The sequence below is a fragment of the Xenopus laevis genome, chromosome 3S (genome assembly GCF_017654675.1).
Source record: "Xenopus laevis strain J_2021 chromosome 3S, Xenopus_laevis_v10.1, whole genome shotgun sequence".
Classification (NCBI taxonomy): Eukaryota; Metazoa; Chordata; class Amphibia; order Anura; family Pipidae; genus Xenopus; species Xenopus laevis.
In genome coordinates this window covers 23,503,842-23,530,265 of record NC_054376.1, presented here as the reverse complement: position 1 = coordinate 23,530,265, position 26,424 = coordinate 23,503,842, and the positions used below count along the sequence as shown (strand labels likewise).

Below are 26,424 nucleotides of genomic sequence, written 5' to 3'. Positions count from 1 at the left end.
ACTTGCACCCGTGGTCTTTCTGATTAGTGCTCATTTAGATCTTGATGGAGAAGAATGGGGGGAATTGCACTGTTAGGGTCCTGTCCAAAGGGGTCTCTGTGAGGCACCCCTGCGATTCAATCAGTACTACATGGCCAAGTGATCTGATTACCAGTTAGTAGTCAAACAAGACAAGGTACTACTGGTTTGTAAAGATCATTGAACCAGATGATTTATCTTTGTATGGCCAGCTTCAGACATCAACTGTAGATCCATAAGGACTTTCAGAGTAAGGATTCTACAAGTACAACATTTATCAGATCCATCTTACCTAAGTTGCTAACTCTGCCATATCAGACCATGTCGGCATCTTACTTGCATCTCAATAGTCAATAACTAGATCAACCAGATATCTCTTAAGTTTAAAAATGCCATTGGGTGAGGACTGCATAGGCGCATGGTTCTCTGTAGGCCCTCAGTATGTTTTGAGCATTGGCCTGATTTGGCCTGGCACAGGGTCGGATCTGTTGGTTCTGGAAAATACCAGAGGGGCGCTGTAAGTTACCAAAATAGTCACTATTTATTGTGCCTGTGGGGGCTGTTTGGAGGCTGTTTTGAATCCTAGTCTGGACCAGACCCTAGAATGTGGTGACCTCGCCAAGTAAGCAGATCTCAAGGTTTTTGGTCAGCAGAACTTTGGGAAATACACAGGGGCTGGTGCAGCACAGCATCACAGTGGGACATGCTAATTGCAATTTTTAAACTCATTGTTTTTTTTTCATTCAGATCCCTGGGACTTGCACAGAACACTGACTCACAACGGCTGAATGGAAAAAATTCCTAAGGTAATGGCGCTATACAGAAATAAACAATAAATTGTTTCCTAGGACAAAGGGTGACTCTCAAAGTATTTTCTTTGTCAAACTAGATTATTTATCATTAGAGTAGTTACTTTAATTTTAATAAGACCTATGGTATACAGGTATCACTTCTGTGTCATTTGCCTGGCACATGTTTTGCCTACTCCTTTGTTGTCAGTGATAGTTATGTGAAAATAGCATTTCCCACCTGAAAATATGTTCATGCTCATGTTAGGGCTAAAATTGTGTTCAAATCTCTGCTACTTACATTATGACACAGTTCTCATTAGCAGCAGTGGGGTTACGTTACCAGATCTGGAAACGTTACAAAATCTAGGAAATACATATATAGAAGGACTGCACTGCTGTGTCATAGGCCTGAACCACATTAAGGTTATATATCTGATAACTGCTGCAAGAATATGCCTTACTTTTCTCAATGTGGTTCCTCTAATAATGGTTTCCAAACCAAAGCTGCAGTGGAAGCTGCTGTATATACAGTTCCTCTATTATTTATTTGGCAGGCTTTTATTTTGTGCTTTTAAGGTATAGCTTAGATTGGCTCCATTAATCCATTTGTGCTGCATTGCTACACAGCTTGCGCCAAATTTCCTGTGTTTTACTCAAAAATATTTTACTTAAAATAATCAATGGACACTGGTGGCACCAATAAGTTGTACATCCAGAAAGGGGCACAAAATGATGCATCTGTCTTTGTAAAATGGAAGTGAGTGGCTCTTAGTTGTACTTTACCAGCTGCATGAGGAAATCCCAACCTCCATAGAGATCAGGAGATCAAGACTCTTCTGGACTGACCACCTTGAGTGCATGGTGGGTGGGAGAGGAGTAAAGGCTGTCTGTAGGCAAAAACATTTGAGCAGAAAATCTTTGGGACATCAAAGGAAATGTTGACTGGACTGCATGGAAGAAATGCAGGAATGGAGGTCTGCAAGACTGCACTAAGGGGATAGGAGTAATGAAGCAAAACTTAATTCATCAGGACCAAGTTGGTTTTGTCCCCAACAGGGACGGTGGAGAAAATATAAGGAGGCTGATACAACTTATCTATGTTCTTACTTCTTCCAAAACTCCAGCGCTCTTACTCTCACTAGACATACAGAAAGCTTTTGATACTGTTACCTGGGGTTATTTGTATTATATACTGAAAAAATGGAACTTTGGTGATAAATTTATTCAATTGATCCAAGCTTTATATGATACTCCGCAGGCTTTTTTGAAATGGGGCCCCTTTGCTTCTAACACATTTACGTTGCATAGGGGGACGAGACAAGGTTGCCCCCTCTCGCCTTTACTCTTTATATTAGCTATTGAACCCTTAGCAGCCCTGATTAGGCAGAATTCGGACATACCTGGTGTATTGATAGGTCAGCTTGCTCATAAACAAATGTTATTTGCGGATGATATGTTGTTGACAATTACGAAGCCACTCTCGTCACTACCTCACTTATTTAGCATCCTTCATTCCTTTGGGGTTATCTCAGGTCTGAAGATAAACCCAACAAAGTCTGAAGCCCTTGCTCTAGGTATCACTCAGATACATAAAAAAATCATTCACCTCAACTTTGATTTGCAATGGAATGATAAATATTTGCTTTATTTAGGGGTTAGAATAACGCCGCACCTCGAAGATTTATACCAGGCCAATTATCCCCAACTCTTTATTGAAATAGACAAAATGCTTACAGGTTGGTCTCATCTCTATATATCATGGCTTGGGAGGATAAATACTATAAAAATGATGATTCTGCCCAAAATATTGTATTACTTTCGTATGTTGCCGATTGAAGTCCCAAAATATATTTTAAGCAAATTGCAATCCCGGCTTACCAAATTTATTTGGAATGGCAAGAGGTCAAGACTATCGCAGAAAACACTTATGATGCCTAAGAACAAGGGCGGCCTGGGTGTTCCTAACTTACTTGTTTATTACCAAGCGGCGCAAATTTTGCCGTTAATTCACTTCTATAGGCCCATTCCTCCGTTGTGGACCCAAATAGAAACGGAACTGCTAAAACCAATTTGCCCGAAGGTGCTACCGTGGATCCCCAAGCAAGAAAGGCCTACTAATTCCACCCCTGTTCTCAAAATGGCTCTGGCTGTCTGGGATTCTGTATCGCAAAAAATACCCCTAGCTTCCCCTCATTGTCCGGCTATGCCTATATTTGGGAATCCTGCTTTTGTCCCAGGTGTGCGAAAATCCAATTTCCGCTGGTGGGAAACGCATAATTTGCAGTATGTGACTCAATTTTTAGGCCTGCAGGGTATTGTTCAATGGACCAATATAATTACTTTGTATGACCCTCCTAGAGGCGAATATTTTCGGTATTTTCAGATTCATCATTTTTTAACCAAAGTACTTAAAGGGTGCACTAATATTTTGGCCTTGACTGCGTGGGAGCACATGTGTATCAAGTATCCTTGTAGTAGAGGACTGATTTCCCTATTGTATAAGGAAATTTTCAGCCCTTCTCTGCTTTCTCCTCCGACTTATGTTAGGCAATGGGAGAAAGAGCTGAATAAGACAATTGAACCCATTTTTTGGCAACAATCTTGGGAGATTACTCACAGGAGTTCGATTAATATACTGGCGCAAGAAACACAATATAAAGTGCTATCTGCTTGGTATATGGTGCCTACTAAACTTCATAAATGCTATCCTAGTCTCAGCCCGTTATGCTTTCGGAATTGTGGGCTGGAGGGCTCGATGCTACATGTATGGTGGCATTGTAGAGAGGCGTCTAGATTTTGGTCTAGGATATTTACTTTAATAGACTCTATCACGGGAGTTAATCTTCGGAAAGATCCTCTGGTTGTGCTGTTAAATATAAAACTCCCAGTCTCCTGTAAATATACTCGTCAGTTGATGCAGTTTATCTTTATAGCAGCGAAACAAACCATTGCTGCCTCATGGAAAAAACGATCCCTTCCTATAACGATGTTTCGTCATAGGATGAACTGGATAATGATTAATGAAAGAATGTTAAGTATCACGACTGACAAATTTACTACCTTTACCAAGATCTGGACGCCTTGGATATCTTATACTAATATGTAATACTGATATATTACTGTGTACTTTCCCCACATGTGTGCACTTTCCTTTCCACACTGATTAGGGTTCTCGGATTGAGTTGCAACCTCTATGTCAATGCTTTACTGTTTTTTGGCACTATTTTGGGAGAACGCGATAATTGACGATGGAGAAAAACTCAGCTGTAGACGGTTATGTTTGTTAGTTAAAATTTTTATTGGTATGCAATGTACAAATGGAATGTCATCTCTTTTTGTAACTGATTGAACTGCTGGTGATTCCCTCTGCGTAGGTGAACATCTGATCTCTGCTTAAAATTAGAAAAATGGTTACTTTATAATGTAAATGGATGCATTGTGGTAAACCAATAAAAATGTTTTGAAAAGGAGTAATGAAGCAGGCCAAGGCTGTCCATGGGCTGTAGTGCACACTGGGATGGGATGGATATCTTTGTATACCACCCTAGTTACGTCTGCCAATGAGACATACAGAAAGGGGTAGCACATGGGCAGTATGTGGGAGCCCCCTTGCATGCCTCTGCCTGGCATGTCTTATATATATGCATAAAAGCTGGTTAGGACAGGTGCTAAGAATAGGGTTTCCTTGTCCAGGTACACCTAGTATTAGTAAGTGAACCCTACTACCAAACCTACATAAAAATGATTACAAATAAAAATAATAATAGTTTGTATTCTCTAGGCACCCCAGACATCTCCCGGCAGTGTCGTCTCTTTAAGAGGGTCCAATGTGCCGGGGTCACCCTCTTCCATCTCTGTGAGTAATCAGTCCTTATATTTCTTTGGGAAAGTTTGTTCTTTAGTTCTAACTCCACAAACATCATAATTTTCATGTAATCTGGTTGTGGCCATATTGTATTTAGGCAACTGTCCCACAATGTGGAAAGAAATGGATAGCTATTGTTTGGACCATATTGTTTGAAATCCATCCTCAGTCCCCATCCACAGAGCATGTCTTATAGATGTCCTAACAGCAGTACAGTTAAAAGTATAACTGTGTGGGTAAAAATGGCAGATCCGCCTGGGCTAGTGACTGATCCACCTCCATTTGAGGACATCAATAAAACACGGAAGCTTAAAGCAAATTTGAGAACCAGTTTTGTAGAATCCACTTCCTGCCTAACTGAGGCCACTCTGATAATTTATCAATTATTTTTCCTTGCCAGGCTCGGATGGATAGACGGGGTCTGGGGTATAAGGATCTTGCTGCCCTTCCTCGTGATAAGGCCATTCTAGATATTGAGCGTCCAGACCTGATGATATATGAACCACATTTCACCTACACCGTTTTAGAAAACACAGAAACTCTACGCAGCCGAGAGGTAAATAATGACAACTCTGTGCCTTACCTCTGCAAAATTAAGAAACCTTTACCTTTGACATTCTGAATCTACAAAACATGTATTTGTAAGTTATTTTGTCACTGGTCAGCAATCTGTCAGCATTTTATGATGTTTGGCTTGTATGCCACAATTAATGAATGTTTGTATCAAAGAGCAAAGGAAGAAGAGCATGTGACTGGAGTGATTATTCTGACATTTAAGGTGGCCGTGCATGGGCCGACAAAAGCTGAACACTTGATCCCTCCAAACCAAGTCGGCAACTTATTTACCCATGCATGGGTCCCACCATTGGCCCTGACTGATTGATATCTTGGTGAAAATCTTCTAGATATCAATCAAGCAGCTTTGAAAATCTGATCCTATTATTGGGGTGATTTGATCATTGGTCCTAGGGTCAACAATCACATCATCCATTGGGGACTAAGGAGACCCATCTGCTGAGCACTTTATCAACACACCCACGCAAAGAGCAGAACACTGGACTGTTGATACTGTCATCACCTGACAGGTCTCCACAGTCGCCAAAGGATGATGTGATTGTTGACCCCAGGACCAATGATCAGAGTAGCCTGATTTGGCTAAGGAACCCTGTGTTTTTTGGAGAAGTTTTCTACCCATAAAAAGCAGCCACCAGACATCCCTTAAAATTTGTTAAACAAATGTAATTTAGCACAGCTCATGGAATCTGGAAATAGTTCTGGACTGCTCCCATTACAAAAGGCCAGTATTGGACAAGAGTGTCTGCTATCTGGTGCTTTTGGGAAATGTTTAGTGTTGTGCCAAGTTAGTTGTTTTACTCTTATTAGAAATTAATAGTCACAAATGGAAATTAGCTTGGAAATAAGCTTGACCAACTCCCTAAGCAATACCATGGAAACCTTTTGTTTTATCTTGGTGTTTTTCATTACAACAGTATGATTTGTCCTTGTCGGATATTGTATTGGTATTTTTTACACACAGAGGTTCAATGTTAAATTTTGTCAGTGGTTACCCCAGAGAGCATTGTGTTTATTCATCCTCAGTCATACTCTGTTATCATTTCTCTTTTTATTGTTAATACAAGTTAAATTATGATTTTGCTTGTGAGTAATAGAGGCCATCTATGAAGGAGAGCTCCAAAAACTATAATAATGGCAACTTTCTTTCTGTAATATCCATGATGCCTCAGCTGGGCAGATCCATGTATAGGGTTACTTTAGTGGAGGAAACGATCACAATACAAACTCATAGTTCAACTATGCCTAATTATTCACATGTGTATGGCTCAGATATTAGACATGTTTTCTAAGGGTAATGCAAAGTATTAAGGTTAATCATGTGTTTAGTCTAAGCGATGCCATTTGTATTTTACCAAATCCTTCTCTTCGCCTCTCTCTCCCTCTTACCCTACTATGTACATATGTATATATGAATTTTGTGTCCAAACCAGGGCCACCATCAAAAATCATGGTGCCCTGTATGATGAAAATTTCTGGGCTCCCTAGGCCCCACCCTAGACCTCACACACCCCCACACCACAATAAAAAAAGCCACACAAATACAGGTGCTAAAACATGAACACTAAAAATCCATTGGTGACCAGGGTCCCCCCTACAAGTTAAAAAAAAAAAATTGGTAGTCAGCATCCCCCCATAAAAGTAAAAAAAAAACTTCACTCATGGCTAGCCCCCCCCTCTTACAGGTTAAAAACCCATTGATGGTCAGGGGCCCCATAGAAAATGAAAAAGAATAGTGGCCAGGTGCATCATAGATAATTTAAAAAAAAACATTGGTGGCCAGGGGCCGCATAAAATATTTTTTTTAAAAACCCACTTCAGGTTTAGCTTGCACGCTCTTAAAGGGGACCCGACTAATTTAGAAAGTGCAATACAACAGGCCCCCTCTTTAGGCTCAGGATGACTGTGCCCCCCATGCCCCCTGATGGAGGCTCTGGTCCAAACTAAGCTTCTAAACATATAAATGGTATTTCCAAAGGTGGAACATATTTCCAAAGGTGGAACATACATCACTGTAACAGCCTTGTGTATGGCAAACAATTAGGTCACATTAGTTATCATTGAGTATTTTAACCAAATAAATCAAGTCTTGTGATTGTTTGTGTTTCCAATCAGCCCTCATAGACATCTCCTGTGAGGAAAAAAAAAATGCTTTTGGAAAATGTTCACTACATGTCCAAAAGTAGATGGGCACGACATTAAAATGTCATCAGCTGGAATATTCATTCACTGAGTGTCTCCAGAAGCAATGTCAGAACTATTTGTAGGGAGGATTCTTCAAGTAGATGGAGTCCATAGGACCCTGCAGCAATGGAAATGCATCCACTGTAGTGATAAATGGCATTTCACAAACTGGAAGTCTGATGGAGAAGTCTGGGTGATGCATAATGTCCTGCAATATATGGTGGAGGTAGAATAATGTTCTGAGGCGGTTTTCCAGGGTCTATTCTAGGGCCCCTGTTTGAGTTGAAAGCAAAATTAAGGTTACAGCCTATAATCATATTTTTGGCAATTCTGAAAGGGCCAACATTGAAGGCCCTTTCAGCACAATCATTCCTCTCCATGCCCAAAGCCAAGTCTATACAGAATGGGTTTGCTAAAATGGAAGTGGTAGAACCTGACTGAGGCCTACCCAGCTGAACACCTGTAGGATGAATTGACTGCAGACTAGGCCTGATTCCAAACTCACTAATGCCCTTGTGGCTGAGTTGAAGCAAATCCCACCAACGTCTAGTGGAGACCTTCCTAAAAGAGTAGAAGCTCTTACAGCAGTAAAGGAAGGACCAATTCCGGATTAATACCATGGTGTGGGAATGAGCTGTTGGACAAGCAGTCCAGTCTGGTCACCTTTGACCATATAGTATATATTTTTTCTAATAAGTAACTATAATATATCATCAGAGCAATGGATGATTAATACTTTCTATAGCACCCAGTGTTTTTGCTGTTAATCCCTAAAAATACACTCTCCATGTTTTTAATTATTGTGTGGCCAGCAGGGAGGTCAACATGAGATTTAGCATGAACAGCTTGCTGAATAGATTGAATTAGCAAACCTGGTAGAACTTCTTCCATTCCATCAATGTAGCAAGGATCTGTGTAGTTATTTTTACTGCATATAATTGCTCCCTTCCCTTGACTGCAGGAGAGGAGAGTGAAATTTGGGTTTAGACAGGACAAGCTTGGAGCTTCCAGTGGAGAATTCATAAATATATATATATATATATATATATATATATATATATATATATATATATATATATATATTGGTTGATCTCAATGTCTTGTATGCATTTCTGTATAATTTACACTTTGTCTATATCCATTCAAGAGTGCATGGTTTGTTTGTTTATGTGTTTTACTTCCATTTTGCAAGTCATGGAAGTTTGTTATCTAAAGATCAAGTGAAAACAACAGTTCCAAATCTCATTTAGAGAAGCTTTGCTAGGGAAAGCAGTAAAATAGATGACAAAGAAAACTGAATTTCGTGAGAAAAGCAACATTTTGTGACGTTCAAAATAAACCAGCGGAAAAATCAGATGATTCTTCTATGCTGACTAGGGGTGTTAGGGGATGCAGCATTGGGTTGGCCACCTAAAGTGGCATTTGGCATAGAAACACCCCTACATTTTTGTAGTGCCCATCCCCTAATCCTACCAAACCTGTCTGCATTGATATAGCTGACCATGATAACTATTCATTAAAATTGTTGGTTCTCTTGCAGCGCTCCCTGTCACCCAGGTCCATTACACCACCACCATCTCCCGAGGTAACTGTAGAGGTATTATGGGGCACTGGGAGAAGTGTGAAATGAGATCCAATATGTTAATAGTTAAATTGTTTTCCATTTGCTAGGTCGCTGCAATTTGGGCTGAGACCAAGTCTACTGCTAGTGGCCAAGTTGTGCATGGAGCTCGTGGAGGAACCAGCTCACCGAGAGGAGGAGTCCAACATTTCCACTGCCCAGGTAGTTAAAGGGAGAACAAAGCACTTAAAATGTTAAGTGTCACTTATAGTTGTGTGTCAAATTGTGTCCAATAATTGGAATAGAATTATTGAAAAGGCAGGTCTCATTGTGTATTTACAACAAACAATAACCAATAAGTCCTGTAACACATTAATGTAAGATCATATTTATGACACCAATAATTTGTTGTTTCTTTCATTGTTTTATATTAATTCTAAAATTCTCAGCATTTTTGTATCCCGCTTGTCTGTTTTATCTCTCCAGAGTTGTCTCAGGCTGAGCCCAATTTATATAAGAAGCCACCAATCTACAGAGTGAAAGGTGAGGAGCTCAAACAAACTGTAACCAAACCCAATGACTCATCATACTAACTCTGCCTCTGCCACTGAGAATAGTTTCACTTACAAACCTACGTATGTTTTATTACTTTTTTGTGATAAAACATACTGTATATGTTGTAAAGTCAAGGCTCTACATCAGGCTAATACTTGATGCCAGTGATTCTTACCCACACCTCACAGCCTTGTTTCTTCAGGTGGCCTTTATTACCCCATTGTAGACATGTCAACTCCCCCATATTTGTAGTGAGTCTCCCAGGTTTAAGTATTTGTCCCCATTCTCCTATCGTCAGTAATTTGCACCCAAAACCGAACTATCCAGCATTGAAATCAATAGAATATTCTCCTAAAGTCCTCCGATGCCCATATCAGTATAACAAGGAGCATGGCTGTGGCAGAATGTGGGTGGAGTCAGAGCAGGACAGGCATGGCCAAGATGCCCCCTGATCTCTTCACATCCAGGTTGGAGTCTCTGCTATTGGGACGGCCTGTCAATGGCATTCTTAGCATATACACTTTAATTTAATCTTTCATCATGTCTCAGAATCAGGAATCTTACACAGACTGTCCGATGACCCCATCGTTGAATCATCAAAGTTTCCGGCTGCAAAACCACCAGATCCCAATCAGCCTGCAAAGATTGAGACAGACTATTGGCCATGCCCACCTTCTTTGGCAGTAGTAGGTATGAATGAGGGGTGTTACTTGGTCTTAGTGTGGCGGAAAGCATATTGATAAGATTTGTAGAACATGATGGGATATGCCAGGGGTTGCCTGCACACGTTACAGGTCATTGAAATGCACCCTGTACCTTGATGGGGCTTGATGGTATCAGAAAAGTTAATTTTGTCAAACAGAAAAAGGGAAAGCAAAATGAGAGTCGTTGACCACTAGAGACAGAGAGACAGCGATTGCTCTACGTTGCTTACTTTGGCCCATATGCATCCATGTAGTGGAGAAAGCCCTGGGACAGGGCTCCCCCCACCAGAGCTGCCCAAGAGCAGGAAGCAGATAAAATCAGAGCTGAGAGGGGTGATTAGATTTGCTTACCCTGCTGGCAGTTCCTATTGCAGCTAATCAAATGGGCCCAGATTTAATCCAATGTAGACTAACTCCTTTAGCCACCATTAGTGTACCAACTTTAGTATTTCCTCTGATGCAGCATATTCAGTACAGTGCATGTCAGTACATATATAGCAAAACATGGGGGGCAGAGCAGGGGTGCTGCTGGAACTCTGAATTTAAAATAAATGCCACTGGGGGGGAGCTCATTTATGAACAATATGCAAATCTGCATCTGGGCAGTAACCCTGTGGAAAGTATATTAAGTATTGGTTGCTATGGGTTACTACCCTTGAAAATTTGCCCAGTGTTCATCAATGAGCCCTAGGTGCCCTACAGGGAGACTGGCACTTGCTAGTGAGTAAATGTGACCAAACCCCATCTAATCTGTACGGCAAGCCAAACAGTATTGAAAATAATTGAGCTGATGCTTCTTGTTGTCTATTTATTAATCCTTTCCTCATCAGCCAGTAACACCGTCGATCAAAGAGAAACATGGAACCATAGAATCTTCAGTATTGACATATTACTTTTTATACGTGTGCTGTAGATTCTATGGCAGTTGTCACTAAAATGGCTGAAGAGCCACTTCCCTGTTGATGAATGCAGTCTTACCTGAATCTCTGCATGACAGTTGTGTTTGTGATGTAGTTTCATTCCAGATCTCCTGTGGAATAATCCAGGTGTCCCATACTGCTTGCTATGATGTATCTCTGTGCATCATTGGCTATGTCCCTGCTAATCCCTGTCTTTGGCGTTTAGAGTCTGAGAGACGTCGTTCAAAGTCCAAAAGTGGAGAGGAAGAGAGTGAAGAAGGGGAGGTTGTGAGAGACCTACTGGACATGAAGCTAAACAAGGTATAGAATACACAGTATGCTGGTATATGAATTTATACATCAAATTCCACTAATCTTATCTGTTCCTCCCCCTACTTTTCCCTCCTGATCCTCAACCTCATTGACTGTTTCCTTTAATGCCCCCACACCCCATTATTTGCCTGCCTGTATTTCCTACTTTGCTTTCATCTCCCCTGGTCTCCCACATACCCCTCTACCCCTTTGCCATTTCTGACCTGTGATCTCACTCACAGATCCACTCTAATCTGGGGAAACTCATCCTGAAAGAGGAAATGCAGAAAGGTGGCACTCCAAAGAGGAAGACTCGCTCCCTGCCTGACCGGACACCATTCTATACACGTATGTGTTGACTCTGTGCTCTGTAATACTGTCTCTTCATGGGCAATAGCACACAGAGAGGTTTGGGGGAATTATCATGTCACTTTCCTTCAATACTGAAACCACCCAACCCCATTTCTGTCCTTTATAAAGCATTTTATATAAGCATTTATAAAGAACTAGTGGTGTAACTATATAGGCTCAGGTCCCCTTTCCAAAAAAAAAATTCTGAGCTCCCTGCTGCCCCTATAATTACACCACTGGGGTATGTTTCCTTCTACACTGAAACCACTCAACCCATTTCTGTCCTTTTTAAAGTTGATAGCAGCACTTTCTATATAGGCTCCAGCCCCCTTGCCAGAAACATTTTCTGGGCTCCCTGTAGCCTCTGTAGTTACACTACTAGGGTGCACAGAAAAAAGTTTTTGACTGGTCCACCAGAATACCAGGATAACTCCCAGTAGGCCCAGTAGTCGGTGGAATCCAAAAGCAAAAAGATGCAACTGTAGCTCATCCAAAAGCAAAAAGATACAACTGTAGCCAGGAGTCAGTGGGTCCTAATGCCACCATGTCTTTTTTGCCACCATGTCTTTTGTCCAACAATTCAGTGCATTTTCCCTGAATTCCAGAATGAATATAATAGTGGTGCCATGAAGCTGTATCAACAAGGGATTATATATGCTAGAATGCCAAAATACTGAACATTTAATGGTGTGAAGGCTGTTTCTGTGAGAGATTTTAGGGAAAGATTAGTAATCAATTGGCCATAAGCCAAGAAACTGGATTTATGGAGAGCTCAGTGGCGTCTTTATGCCTTGGAATATTGTTGTTCTTGAAGGCCAATTTCTACAAATGTGGTTGTATAAATACAAGCAATACAAATATCAATTAGTATTTAGCTCAATGCAATGCTCAGTTCTAGTAACACTCTTCATTATAAATAAGAACTTGATGGTTCCATTTAATGGTCAAATAAACAGCATTACTGAGGAGGTCTAATCACTGCAGAGGTCATTAGGAGTCTCCGCAGGATGAGGCCAGTTTCAAGGACAAGAGACAAAGGACCGAAGACTAATGAATAGAAGTATTATGTCTAGGGGGATTTTATGAGTCCAGTCCCAGTGGGAAGTTAAATGTACTGCTTAGTGTGAGTCAATTAAAAAATCCATTGTAGTGTGTGGAATAGCCGACGTGCATGCGCCACTGTAGGAGAAACAATTTAAAAATTAAAATGTAACCATTTTCTAATTCCATTTACTATGTACTAGTAGTACCTCTTTTCAATCAGCACTATACATATTATTATTGATATTAATAATAATTATAATAAGAGTCAACATATTCCCAGACTCTGTATATCAGAAAAATGTATAATGAAACATACAGATTACAGGTAAGGAGGGCCCTGCTCATTAGACTTATGTGGCCTTTTTTCTGATTTGCTCAGAATAGTAATTAATATATAGTGTTCCTTGGGCATTGGCAAATTATCTAAGGCTGTCTGGGGAGATTCTCATTGATCCAGGTGATGGATGGCGGTGAATCACTTTCAAGTAAATGCAGAAAGTCCAGTTGTTTTAGACTTAACGCCACTAGCTAAAATATACAATATATAGAAAAGGGACTGGATTGAACTGCACAAGCTATATGTCCACCAGCACTGCTCCCACTGCCACCCTGTATTGTGGAAGGCAGTACACAAAAGGTGCAGTAGCACTTGCATGCCCACCAGTACAATGACTGCATAAGGGATGAAAACTGGTGCATAGCACTAGAAATGCTACATAGGTGGTAACTCTTAGAGACCAGTGACATTAGATATTTCCACCAGGTTCAAGTTACACAAGTCATATAGTATACTGTGATATTACAAAAGCTACTTCACAATTAGACCATAGTAAAGGGTACAACACCCCACGGTAACACCGACTGTGTACCCAAAGACCAAAAATGCCACCCTATAGGGTCCCTTCAAGCTTCTGAAATCTGCACGTCCAAGGCCCAAGCAGACTGCAACATATTCAGCAGTTTGGTACCCACCTACCATGGTCATTGTTCTCATACTGGCATACATTATGATACATGGCATATACCAGAGATCCAGATATTCTTCCCATATCAGGAGAACTCATAAGGGTTTAAATACCCACATCTGAACTTATCTAATTCTCTACACCCCCCCCCTTCATTGTTTTCTTTCTCTGCAGCGGTGCACTCTGGGTACGGAAGGAGCAGCTTAACAAGGGTATGTAGATTTGGCTAAGGTAATGGTACAAATCATCGAGAAAAGATTTTATTAAAAAGAAAATCATGTGTGTGTGACTGTGTGTGTACATGTACCACACTAAGGGGGAGCAACTTAAGTGACACTTTTCTCTGTCCTTTCCCTTTATTCAGCTCATGTCTGCAGAGTTTCCAGCTCCAGATTGTCCAAAAGAAGGTGCAGGTAAGAAGGCTTTTTTATATTATCATTTATGTCAATAACAGATAGATTTGTCATTGCAGTTAGTATCATAAGACTGGTCCTACTAAATGGGATCTAGACCTTGGGAATTTCCTACTGCTGTCCAACTAGGTGGGTTTGTTAGCAGGACTTGTTATGGGGAATGGGACATTTGATCTGGGCATCAGAGTGGGCCCCATGGCCAGAAGATAAATTCAGCTGATGTGTTTCAATACAGTTTCCCTTTTCATAATTATAATCATATAATTATATATAATATTATATATAATCAATAACATATTTTTTTACTTCATAGAATTTCAGGTAAGCATGCCAAGGAATCATTTGAGTCAGGTGGCAATGACTACATCTTGCAGATATTCTGGAAATATTTATTTCTCACAGAATGGAGAAAGTCAGCGATCGCGGATGGACCGAGGCATTTCACTTCCCAGCATGCTGGAACAGAAGGTGCTAATGCATATCTGTGAATAAATGAATATGCTAAGAGAGAAGGGCCATGTCTAGAGGAAGCCAATAATGGCAGCCATTATTAGGAAGTGGCATGAGGGATATATTTTTAATTGGCCATTACACTGCCTGTTATTTATGGCATGATACCTCCCTCTATAATCACTGTGTGCTGCTATGAGATCAGATCCAGCATATGAGGGACCTGTTGAAAGTAGGGATGCACCGAATCCAGGATTCGGTTCGGATATGCAAATTAGGATTCGGTTCGGTATACGGCAGCATGACGCCAAGCTACCAAGTCACATCTGCGTGGGAGATTTTGACAATCGATGAAATCTCCCTCGTGCAAAGTCACAGTCCTGGCAGATAAGGTATGCACACTTGAGAGGGACAGGCAGGATCAAAATGACTCAGCCGGCCTGGGGGCACCGGAAATAGAGATCCAGCCCTGTTTAGGCGCAAGTGTGCCCTATTGATGCGTGGTGTGCAGGGAATCCTGGAGCCGACCAGGAGGTGGCGGTAGCTCCAGGGTTCCGCTGCACCAGTAGGCCCAGATTTTTAAAGGAAAGCTGGAAAGGCCTGAGTGAAGCCAAGCACAACTATATGAAACTGCAAGGAGTGTTTAAAGTGGTTTTATGTGCACCTAACTGCAGGGAAATTGCGGAGCCCCCAACTGCACTTGTAGATGCACATGAGCCCTATTGTGTTAAATACATTATTGGAATCCTGGACTGGATTATGCTCTTCCTTCCTTTCCACTCAGGCCTGGATTTGTGTAAAGGCCACCAAGGCCCGGGCCTAGGGTGGCAGGATTTGAGGGGGCGGCATGCTTCCCAACCACATTGGTTCAAAAACACTGGGGACGCGCTGGAGATACAATCGTTTTAAAAATTTCCTGTGCGCTAATCCCAATTGCTCCGGTCCCTATGATGAAAATTTGTGCGAATCAAAGGGAGGGAACTGGGGCGATGAACGTCAGCAGGCCTAGGGGTGGCTGCTGTAAGTCCGGCCCTGTTTACACTTACAGTCTATTTCTAGTTCCTTTGAGCATAACACTCTTTTCACAACCCACCCACAGTCCCATAAACTTTCTATTTTGGTTTCTCTTTCTTCTACAGATCTTTCCTTACGATATGCTAATTGTGACTAATAGAGGGCGCCAGAAACTGCCCCCAGGGGTTGACAGGACTCAGCTGGAGGTGAGGAAGATAAGAGAGATCAGTCTAATTAGGGTTATTGTTTATTATCGTGATTTCTTTCTTTCCTGAATTATACATAGCATGGCTAACATGAACACCACATCCAAATGTGCTTATTGAACATTTTATTTCACAACCATCTGAGGCGTTCATATGAAGCCGTCATCCCTTTGCTGCTATTACAGCCTCCAGTCTCATCTGAAGGCTTTTCCCTAGATTTTGAAATATAGCTGCTAGGATTGCCTCCATTCCTATACAAGTGAGATCAGTGAGATTAGACACTCATGATGGGCCATGGCTCCTGGTTGTCAGTCATCATTTAAATTCATCCCACAGTTGTTCAGGTCTGGGCTCTGTGCATGCCAGACAAGTTCTTTCACACTTTCTTGCTTTATGTTTCCACTCAAGGTTAACATCACTAACTTCTGTAGGATTAGCATGGCAAAAATCTGATTTGTTGGAAGGGTGGCCATGTTGAAAGTCACTGAGCTCCTCTGTACGACTAGTTTTACTGCTAATGTTTGTCAGTAGATTGCATGGCTACAAGCTTGATGGTATGCACCCATAATTAAAGGGTTTGGCTGAAATAGCCAAGTCCATTAATTACACGGGTAACCACATTGTGGCCATGTAGTACATTTCTAATGTTGTTTTCTTTGTGTGGAATGCCCCCTTATCAATCAGTTTTTGTGTCTAAATCTAAAGGTTCTATAGCAGGGCTGTCCAACTGGTGTCTCCTGACCCCCCCCCCTTGTGTGGCCCCCACATTAAAGTCTGCCTGCTGTGTCTGCCTACCACATGTAAGATTTAAAAGGTATCACTACAGATATTAATTGGTCCCTGCATTGTTTAAACCTCAAATTCTGACTGTAATCCCCTGTATTGTTCACACATGTAATCCCCCGCTGCATTGTTCACACTTGTAACACCTCTATGGTTCACACCCCTAAAGCCCTGTACTGTTCACACCTGAGACCCAGACTGAAACTTTCCACATTGTTCACCTATTCACATCCATACAAACTGCTGGAGGGGCACAAGCACTGTCACTTTATGTAGTACTTCTTAGCATGGTTCTGATAGGTTTCCCTGTCTCCTGCTCTGTGGTGTCTTCCCTATGCTCCCTTTGTGTGCCATACTCTGCCTACCCTATGTTCCCTGTGTGTGCCATACTCTGCCTTCCCCACGCTCCCTGTGTGTGCCATAATCTGCCTGCCTTATGCTCCCTGTGTGTGCCATACTCTGCCTTCCCTGTGTTCCTTGTGTGTGCCATACTCTGCCTGCCTTATGCTCCCTGTGTGTGCCATACTCTGCCTTCCCTGTGCTCCCTGTGTGTGCCACACTCTGCCTTCCCTATGCTCCCTGTGTGTGCCATACTCTGCCTTCCCTATGCTTCCTGTGTGTGCCATACTCTGCCTGTTTTATGCTCCCTGTGTGCCATACGTTGCCTACCCTATTCTCCCTGTTTGTGCCATAACCTGCCTGCCTTATGCTTCCTGTGTGTGCCATACTTTGCCTGCCCTACAGTGCCTGTGTGTGCCATACTCTGCTTGCCATTTGCTCCCTGTGTGTGCCATACTTGGCCTGCCCTATGCTCCCTGTGTGTGCCATACTTTGTCTGTCCTACTCTGCCTGTGTGTGCCATACTCTGCCTGACCTATGCTTCCTGTGTGTGCCATACCCTGCCTGCCCTATGCTCCCTGTGTGCCATACTTTCCTGCCCTATGCTCCATGTGTGTGCCCTGCTCTGCCTGTGAAACATAAGCTGGTATTTGTTCTGGTGGTTTGTTAACATTTGAAAATTATCGTTAGGGGGCCCTAAGGTATTTATTCATGTGCTGGGGGGTTGATGTGTTATCCACAGGGGAGGAGGAGTCATATGGATTTAAGGGTATGACTAAACTTTTTTCACATATGAGTAATGAGTGATATCCCTGCAGTGAGCACCAACCATTTGGTTTTTGGGGTGCTACCAACATTAATGTGGACATGGTCTTCTGGTAACATGGGTGTGGTTTAAAGTAGATGTGGTTTAAAAACAGGGAGTCATCAAAACTGGCTTCCATTATTGGCCCTCCACCATGTAGGCCAGAAAAATTCCGTCCCTTTGTACCACAGAAGTTGGTCAGGTCTCTATACTCTAACACAGGGCTGTCCAAAGTGGCCCGTGGGCCACATGTGTCAAAATTGGGGATTTTAATTGCCCCCAGTCTGCTTAAGGGCTCCATGTAATTCTTTTAAAAACATAATTTTAATACAATCTAGCTTTGAATATGTGGTATGAGAAATAATAACCCACTATATGTACAACTTTGCACAGCACTGCTCTAATATTTGTATGTTCCTCACTTTGACTGCTTCACTGTCCATTAAATCACATCTTGATTTGTCTCTCCTTGTTAGAGGTACCTGTCCCCTGAAGACTTCCAGCGCCTCTTCTGTATGCCCGTGGAAGAATTTGTTAAATTGTCTCTATGGAAGAGGAATGAACTCAAGAGGAAGCTGCTTTTGTTCTAACCCTACATGGGCCATTGTCTGCCCTTCACCTATAACAAGGAGGTGGTAAAGCCAGGAGATGCGACCTCAGTTCTGTGCAGTCTGAGGGGGAGAGTGAGAGCTTGACGTGTGTTTCTGAAATTACTGTCTACAAATATTAAGTGGCTCTACATTGAAAGGAAACTCCAGTGCTCTTCGTAACTAACACATACTTCATCTGAGACCATATTGTCTTCTGAAGGGCCCATCTCTTAGACATATCATCAGATACCTCACACCATTTTTGGTCCAGTTCCTTAACAACCATCAGATACTCACATACGTGTACAGGAACCTGCTACTAAACCTAGATAAGTAAGATTTATATCTCACATATAACCTGACGTATGACCTCATCAATGAACCTTCTGTGTGGAATCTTCTCTTACATGCATCCTATACAAATATCATAATTCTCTTAGCAAGGTACATAGACTTCTATAATGTTACTACAATATTAGCATCAGTAAACATGCTACATACTAAGCAGGATCATGTTTTCTATATTATGAATACCCAGCAGCACCTTCAACATTCACACCACCACCAGTACATTTGTCATGCACACTAGAAGCCTCAATCACTTCTGTAGAAATATTTAGGATGATGGTGTGGGGAACAAGATGCTGGGCATGCAATCATGGCATAAGTATTTAGTAATTAGGGGTGGAGGTGCTATAAACTATTGCTGTAAGCTGCCAATGCTGTGCGTGTTTAATGGGTGAGTGCTTTCACCTTGCTGCAAACATCTCCTTTCAGTGAAATGGACATTAAGGCAAATCTGGAACCAATTACGGAATTTGCCCAAAGGAACAATTTCAAACATTCCGTTGCTTGCTGTGTGGAATTCTTTGGAACATGCTTCTCACCATTGAGACATTGCCCATCATGTCAAGTCATCTCCTAACAACACATTTGCCTCTTCTTTCATTCATCACTTTTCATCTAACACTTCCTAAATTCCAGCACTATTTACCACACTTTTTGCCACTTCTCATCTAGATTTTAACTTTCCCCTCATCCGCCTGAAGTCATCCTTCAGTTTGCTTTTCCATATGTGACTCCCAGAGATGTTCCTTTCACCAAAAATGTTGACTTATGTGCCTCCTATATGTCAAGTCTGTCTTCTACATGTCTCGTGTCCTTTTTCCACGTGGAAGCTTTTTTCCCATAAAGTTTTGGCTTCTGATGTATAATTAATATTATTAAAATAAATAAATTAATATCCAAGTTGTAAATGTGTTTAATAATGGCTCTGTTGCACATAATGTCACAATGAGGTGGGTTTCTACATTAAAAGCTGGGGAAGGGCAATAGCAAAAGTTTTTTTTAGACCACGGATTTATCTCCAAATGTGAAAATGGATCACTAGCACATACTTGCCAGTGCAATAGCTTGGTGCTCAGTATGGAGGGTCAGCACCCACAAACAATATGGTACCAACACAGCAGAACATATGGAAATGGGGGGCACCCGTACTTGTTTATCATGCAGGGGTTCACCCGCTTGTATATACTCTGCTGTGTTAGTTTCATAATTTTTTCTAAGGTTTACAAGAGGAATTGGCACCTCAGCCTTCCCTCAGGAACAAGTGAGTGCCCGTCTGGAATCACCATGTGCACTGTTGGCCATGCCATGCCACTGCCGTGTCCTTGCTGACACTTGTTGATCCTTCTGCAAACATATGTGACTTCTTTAAAGACTAGCCATTGCCGAAAGGTGTCCAAACACTGCCATATAAGCTGCCAACAGACCAAGTCTGTCCGACTGGCTTCCCAGATCAATGACTATGTTGATTGAAAATTCCATTGGATCGAGGACCACATTGGTTCGTTGATACAGTTCTTGATCCAGCTGCCTGTATTTTCAAAATTGGGATCCCACCATTGGGCCCTAGTGTGGGCATATCAGGGAGAGATCTGCTTGTTTGGCAACCTTAAAGGAGAACTAAACCCTAGAAATGAATATCGCTAAAAATTTAATCTTTTATATAATGAACTTATTGCACCAGCCTAAAGTTTTAGCTTCTCAATAGCAGCAATGATCCAGGACTTCAAACTTGTCACAGGGGGGTCACCACTCACATGTTCAGTGGGCTCTGAGCAGCTGTTTAGAAGCTTAGCTTAGGGGTCGTCACAAATTATCAAGCAGAAAATGAGGTTCACCTGTAATATAAGCTGATGTTACAGGGCTGATTATTAAATTCTGATGCTAATTGCACTGGTTTCTGTGCTGTCATGTATGTCAGCCTTATATTGTGACATTTATATTCTATGTGTACTGTATATTGTGAGTGGGTCCCTAAGCTCAGTAAGTGACGGTAGCACAGAGCATGTGCAGTGAATCAGCATCAAAGAAGATGGGGAGCTACTGGGGCATCCTTGGGCTGGTAAAGAATCCCAAAACATAATGTACAACATTTCTTGCTGCTTCTTTAGTTAAGCTTTAGTTCACCTTTAAGGCTTGTTACAAAGGTTTTTACAGGATCGAGTCCACTGTATCTTATGTAAATCTGACCATATCAAATCAAGGTCACAGTAAACTTGCCATTATTTAATAATACCACACCCTGGAATATGGAGGTGGACGATAATAGAAAAAAGGTGGGGGTATTGGAGCACTTCAAGGCTAAGTAAAAATATTTAAATACAATGGCAGTGTGACTGGTCTGGCCAGATTAGCTACAAGCAAACTACAAACAAACTACAAGATACAAGCAGAGTGCATGTATTTTCAAAAACAGAGGTTTTGTATAAGTCATGATCATAAAATTGGTAAGCCACATCAATGTAAATCCCATTTCCCTGGTTAATATGGCATCATTAACAAGAGGGTAATCTCCACCCCTATATCTGACTGGACAGAGCACCTTGCAAGCAATTAAAGACTCTTAGTCCCTGCCTATATAACCTCGACCCCTCCCCCTTGATTCCTGTCTTTTTTCTTCTGTCCTATACAAAGACTGGCAGAGTGTTTTAGATGGTCCACGGGAATCTGGTGATTCACCAAAAACAAATCAGACCAGTAGGAAGGTTTTTTCTTAAACCCTTCTTTTTTCCTCCTACTGAAGAGCCTACAGTGCGTTGCCGATTGGCTTGCTATTAGGCTATAGTATTACTGCATGGCAAAAACCTTACCTGATGGTATAGGGTGCATGCACGGAAAAGGAAGGATCAGCTGGGTAGCTGATCAGAAATCAGCCGGAGTGCAAGAGGACGCGCGCCTGTGAGTGACGCGGCACGCTGATGTCATCTAAAGGGAGGAGCCGGACGCACGCTGCGTGAATAGGAAGTAGCAGGCTTGCGCGTCTGAGTCCTTGTGCAGAGTTCACGGCAGTGACATAGAGGACAGAACCGGAGCGGTTACAGGTATTTTCCTATTAAGCAACGAGCAGTCTTGTCAGCACATGCAACGGATAGTGTAACAATATCTTTTGCAGCAGGTTATGGATTCTCGGCATTCACACAGCCCAGAAGCAGTGAGCAGAGAGGAAAGGAGGTGGGCCATCAATTTAATATTAAAATGAAGGGTGTTTTTTGGTTAGGAAGGAAATAATTTTTTTTTTTTTTTATTAGTGTGTCTTCCCCAAGAAGATCAAGGGAAAGGTTGAGATGTGCAGCATGTGACAATCCACCGGTCAGGCATTCAAAATTTTGTGCAGCCTGTTCAAAAAAGTTGTCTGGGGAAAAGACAGCAGAATCAGTGGATATTATGGCATGGATCAAGGAGGCAGTTGCAGAAGGCATAAGAGAAGCCTCAAAGCAATCCACTGCAGGTCAATCACGCAAAAGAGTGACAGAAACGGAATGTCTTGTTAGGGAAGAATCTCCTGTAAGAGAATCCTCTGCGGGCGAACTTTCAGAAGATGAAGAGGAGGATGTTACTGAACAGTTCTCCACATTTGATTTTGCATTTGTAGATCCATTAGTAAAGGCAATAAGAGAGGAATTAAAATTACCAGAAATACAAGAGCCACAGCCCTCCACTAGCAACCCCTTCAAAGTTCTCAAGAGAGACAGATCTACTTTTCCGTTGCATGAAGTGATAAAAGAAATCATCACAACGGAGTGGGGTAAAGCTGATGCTAGATTTACTATACAAAGCAAAATCCAAAGATTATACCCGTTCTCTTCAGATCAGGAAAGAGTATGGGAGAAGCCACCAAAGGTGGATTCAGCGGTAGCCAGACTCTCCAGAAGGACAGTCTTACCAGTGGATGACATTGCTTCCTTTGCAAATCCAATGGATCGCAAAATGGAGAATATCTTGAAGAAGAATTATTTGGCAACAGCAGCATCATGCAGGCCAGCAATAGCCCTAACATCTCTATCGCGGGCAATGCAATCATGGATGCATAATATTGAGAAATCCCTCAAGCAAGGAGTGGATAGAGAAAGCATCATAAGATCCTTGTCTGACATGAAGTTAGCTACAGACTTTGTAGCAGATGCATCCATTGATCTGGTGAAGACTTCTTCAAGAGCCTTAGCTCTATCTGTTTCAGCTAGAAGAGCCCTATGGCTCAGAGCTTGGAACGCGGACAAGGCCTCAAAAGCAAACTTATGCGGAATGCCATTTGAAGGGGAAATGCTTTTTGGTTCAAGACTAGAAGATCTTATAAAAAAAGTTACAGGAGGAAAAAGCGTATTCTTACCTCAGGAGCGTAGGCAAGGTTCTGCATCAGATTTTTTTCAAGAAAGACAAAGGCAGTCATTTGGTAATAGATCGTCCTTTAAAGAACAAAGATCATACAGACCGGGGAGAGAGTATACTCAAAATCAAAGCTGGAGAAGAGGTCAGGCAGCTACATCAAGATCGGGAAGAGGAAAGAGCTCTTTCACAAGAAATTCTAAAAAGTATTTCTGAAACAATGGCAGCCCAGATCAAAGACATCCCCAGGAGGTTAACAACATTTCAGAGGGTCTGGGCAGAGTCAATTTCAGATCACTGGGTGATGGATACGATAAAAAGAGGATATTTACTGGAATTTCAAAAGCTGCCACAGGGAAAGAATTTTGTGATATCTCAAATTCCGAAGGACAGAAAAAGAAGAGAAATATTGTTCGATTACCTGGAAAAACTAGAGACACAAGGGGCAATTACGTTGGTACCAAAAGAACAGAGAAAAACAGGGTTTTACTCTCCGATTTTCATGATCAAGAAGAAGACAGGAGACTTCAGACCAATACTAGACTTAAGAAGATTAAACAAATATCTTGTAGTAAAATCGTTCAAGATGGAGTCTCTATTTACGATTATTCCACAGATCAGACCAGAAGATTGGATGCTTTCCATAGATCTAAAAGATGCATACTTGCATGTGCCAATCACCACCTCACATCAGAAGTTTCTTCGCTTTGCAGTGGGGTACCACCGACATTACCAATTCACTTGCCTGCCATTCGGCCTAGCTACATCACCAAGAGTGTTTTCAAAGATACTTATAACACTAATAGCAGAGCTGAGGAAACAGGGGATAGCTATTTATCACTATCAAGACGACATTCTGCTATTGGCAAGAGATCCAGGAATTCTTTCACAACACAGAGACCATGTGATATGGTATCTACAAAGACACGGTTGGGTGATAAACTGGGAGAAGAGTCAGCTGTCCCCTTCCCAAGATTTAGTGTATTTGGGAGCCAGATTTTGTACAAGATTGGCAATGGTAACAATACCGGAAGAGAAGAAACAGAGGATAAAAGAGGAAGTTGCCCAGATGATGGACAGGACGACGTGTACAGCAAGACAATATATGAGTGTCATGGGTCTCCTGACCTCTACAATACCAATGCTACAGTGGGCAAGATGGAACATCAGAATACTTCAAAGAGGCTTTCTCAATCAATGGTGTATAGAAGACCAAGACTGGAATCAGAAGTTATGGGTTACCCAAGAGGTAAAGAACTCATTAGGATGGTGGTTGAGGACAAAAAATCTGTCAAAAGGAAAGAGATTAGGTTGGGGAGCATACTGGAGAAAAGAGGTGATACAGGGAAGATGGTCCCGAGAAGAAGCTTTGCTTCCAGCAAATATCAGAGAGCTAAGGGCGGTGAGATTAGCCCTACAGAAGTTTGGTCACTACTTAAAAGGCAAATCTCTACTAGTCAGAGTGGACAACACAACAGCGATGTCCTACCTAAAGAAACAGGGTGGGACGAGGAGTATACAGTCGATGGAGGAAGTTACACCAATAATATTGTGGGCGCAGGACAATCTGGAGGATTTGTCAGCAATGTACGTGCCAGGCAAGGACAACAAGATAGCAGATTTCTTAAGTCGAAGTCTACTAGACAGACACGAGTGGGAATTGAATCACGAAGTGTTCAAGACAATTGTCAGCAAGTGGTGCCAACCAGTCTTAGACCTGATGGCAACGAGAAAAAACAGGAAAGTAAATCAGTTTTATTCAAGATTTTACGATGCAGAAGCGATAGCAACGGATGCATTGGCACAGGATTGGAGTATAGGTCTCCTATATGTTTTTCCACCAATCCCACTAATTTCGGCGGTGCTAAGGAAGATCAGACAGGATCAGGCGAAGGTGATTCTAATTGCACCAGAATGGCCGAGGAGACCTTGGTATCCATTGCTCAAGAGGATGTCAGTGGACAATTCAATGAAGCTACCAGTGATTTCACGCCTACTAGTCCAGGGACCAGTAGAGCACCCACAGGGGAGTGCATTAGCCCTCAGGGCATGGCTTTTAAAAGGAACAGATTAGCAAAATCTGGATTGCCAGCAAGAGTGGTAGAGACCATGCTAAATTCTAGAAGAAACTCTACAAATAGAAGTTACCAAAGAACTTGGAGAGTATTTATAGAATATCTTGGAGAAAAGAGCATAGAGGTGGAAAAGATATCAGTAGCAAATATACTGGATTTTCTACAGAGAGGTCTTGATAGAGGTCTAAGCATGAGAACCTTAAAGTCTCAGGTATCAGCAATCTCAGCCTTTACTGGTAAAGCCTGGGCTTATGAATCAGCTATGAGACAGTTCATGGCAGCCATCTTCAGATTGCGACCTCCTAGAAAGAATGTGGTTCCCTCATGGGATTTACCATTAGTCCTGAATGCTTTGATGGAAGAACCGTTTGAGCCAATGCAAGACGTATCTGATACATTACTCACTTATAAGACAGTTCTTCTTATTGCGGTAACATCGGCAAGGAGAGTGAGTGAGTTAAGAGCTTTATCAGCACAAGAACCATTTACAGTTATTCATTCAGACAAAGTTATTTTGAGAATGAATCCTTCTTTCCTGCCAAAGGTTTTAACATCTTTTCATTTAGACACGGAGATAGTGCTCCCTTCATTTTTTCCAGAGCCGAGCTCTAGTCAGGAAGAAAGATGGAATACTCTGGATCTTGTCAGATGTTTATCCATATATTTACAGAGAACTGCTACATGGAGAAAATCCCAACAATTATTTGTGATCCCTGCAGGAATGAAAAAAGGTCAAGCGGCAGCCATCTCAACGATAAGTAGATGGATAGTAACAGCTATCCAAAAAGCTTACCAGGCAAAGGGAAGAAAAGTTCCAGAGGGGATTAAGGCACACTCCACCAGAGCGGTTAGTGCTTCATGGGCTGTTGATGCACACATATCTCCAGAGGATATATGTAAAGCGGCAACGTGGAGTTCGTTTTCAACATTCTTGAAACATTACCACTTAGACGTGAGGTCAACGTCAGAGTCGAGATTTGGACAAGGAGTCCTAAGTGCAGTTCAAACTGCTTGAAGCTTAAATAAAGCATCTTTTTGTTGACATGCACAATAGAGTGAAGTTGTCTTTTAAAAACCCTCCCTGTATAGGATTGCTTCTCAGATCCCTCTTGTTAATGATGCCATATTAACCAGGGAAAAAAGAAAATTATTACATACTTACCGAAATTTTCTTTTCCTGGTTAATGGATGGCATCATTTACAAGACCCTCCCTGTGAGGCTTAATTATAAGACAGGAATCAAGGGGGAGGGGTCGAGG

General features: G+C 41.8%; 1 protein-coding gene across 7 annotated transcripts in view; it reads left to right on the top strand.

Annotated features, from left to right (window-relative positions):
* Positions 1-19,670, top strand: part of dmtn.S (dematin actin binding protein S homeolog) — a 33,097-nt gene extending 13,427 nt beyond the window's left edge. For 4 of the 7 annotated variants that reach the window (XM_041587670.1, XM_018254341.2, XM_041587671.1 and 1 more), the window contains exons 4-17: positions 766-824; positions 4,591-4,665; positions 5,075-5,230; positions 8,972-9,016; positions 9,103-9,214; positions 9,479-9,535; positions 10,097-10,237; positions 11,377-11,471; positions 11,705-11,810; positions 13,997-14,034; positions 14,187-14,235; positions 14,549-14,703; positions 15,825-15,905; positions 18,309-19,670. In XM_041587670.1, coding sequence (XP_041443604.1) covers positions 807-824; positions 4,591-4,665; positions 5,075-5,230; positions 8,972-9,016; positions 9,103-9,214; positions 9,479-9,535; positions 10,097-10,237; positions 11,377-11,471; positions 11,705-11,810; positions 13,997-14,034; positions 14,187-14,235; positions 14,549-14,703; positions 15,825-15,905; positions 18,309-18,422 — 1,242 coding nt within the window. In that variant the 5' untranslated portion in view covers positions 766-806 and the 3' untranslated portion in view covers positions 18,423-19,670. 7 annotated transcript variants of the gene reach the window in all.
* The last annotated feature ends 6,754 nt before the right edge of the window (positions 19,671-26,424 follow it).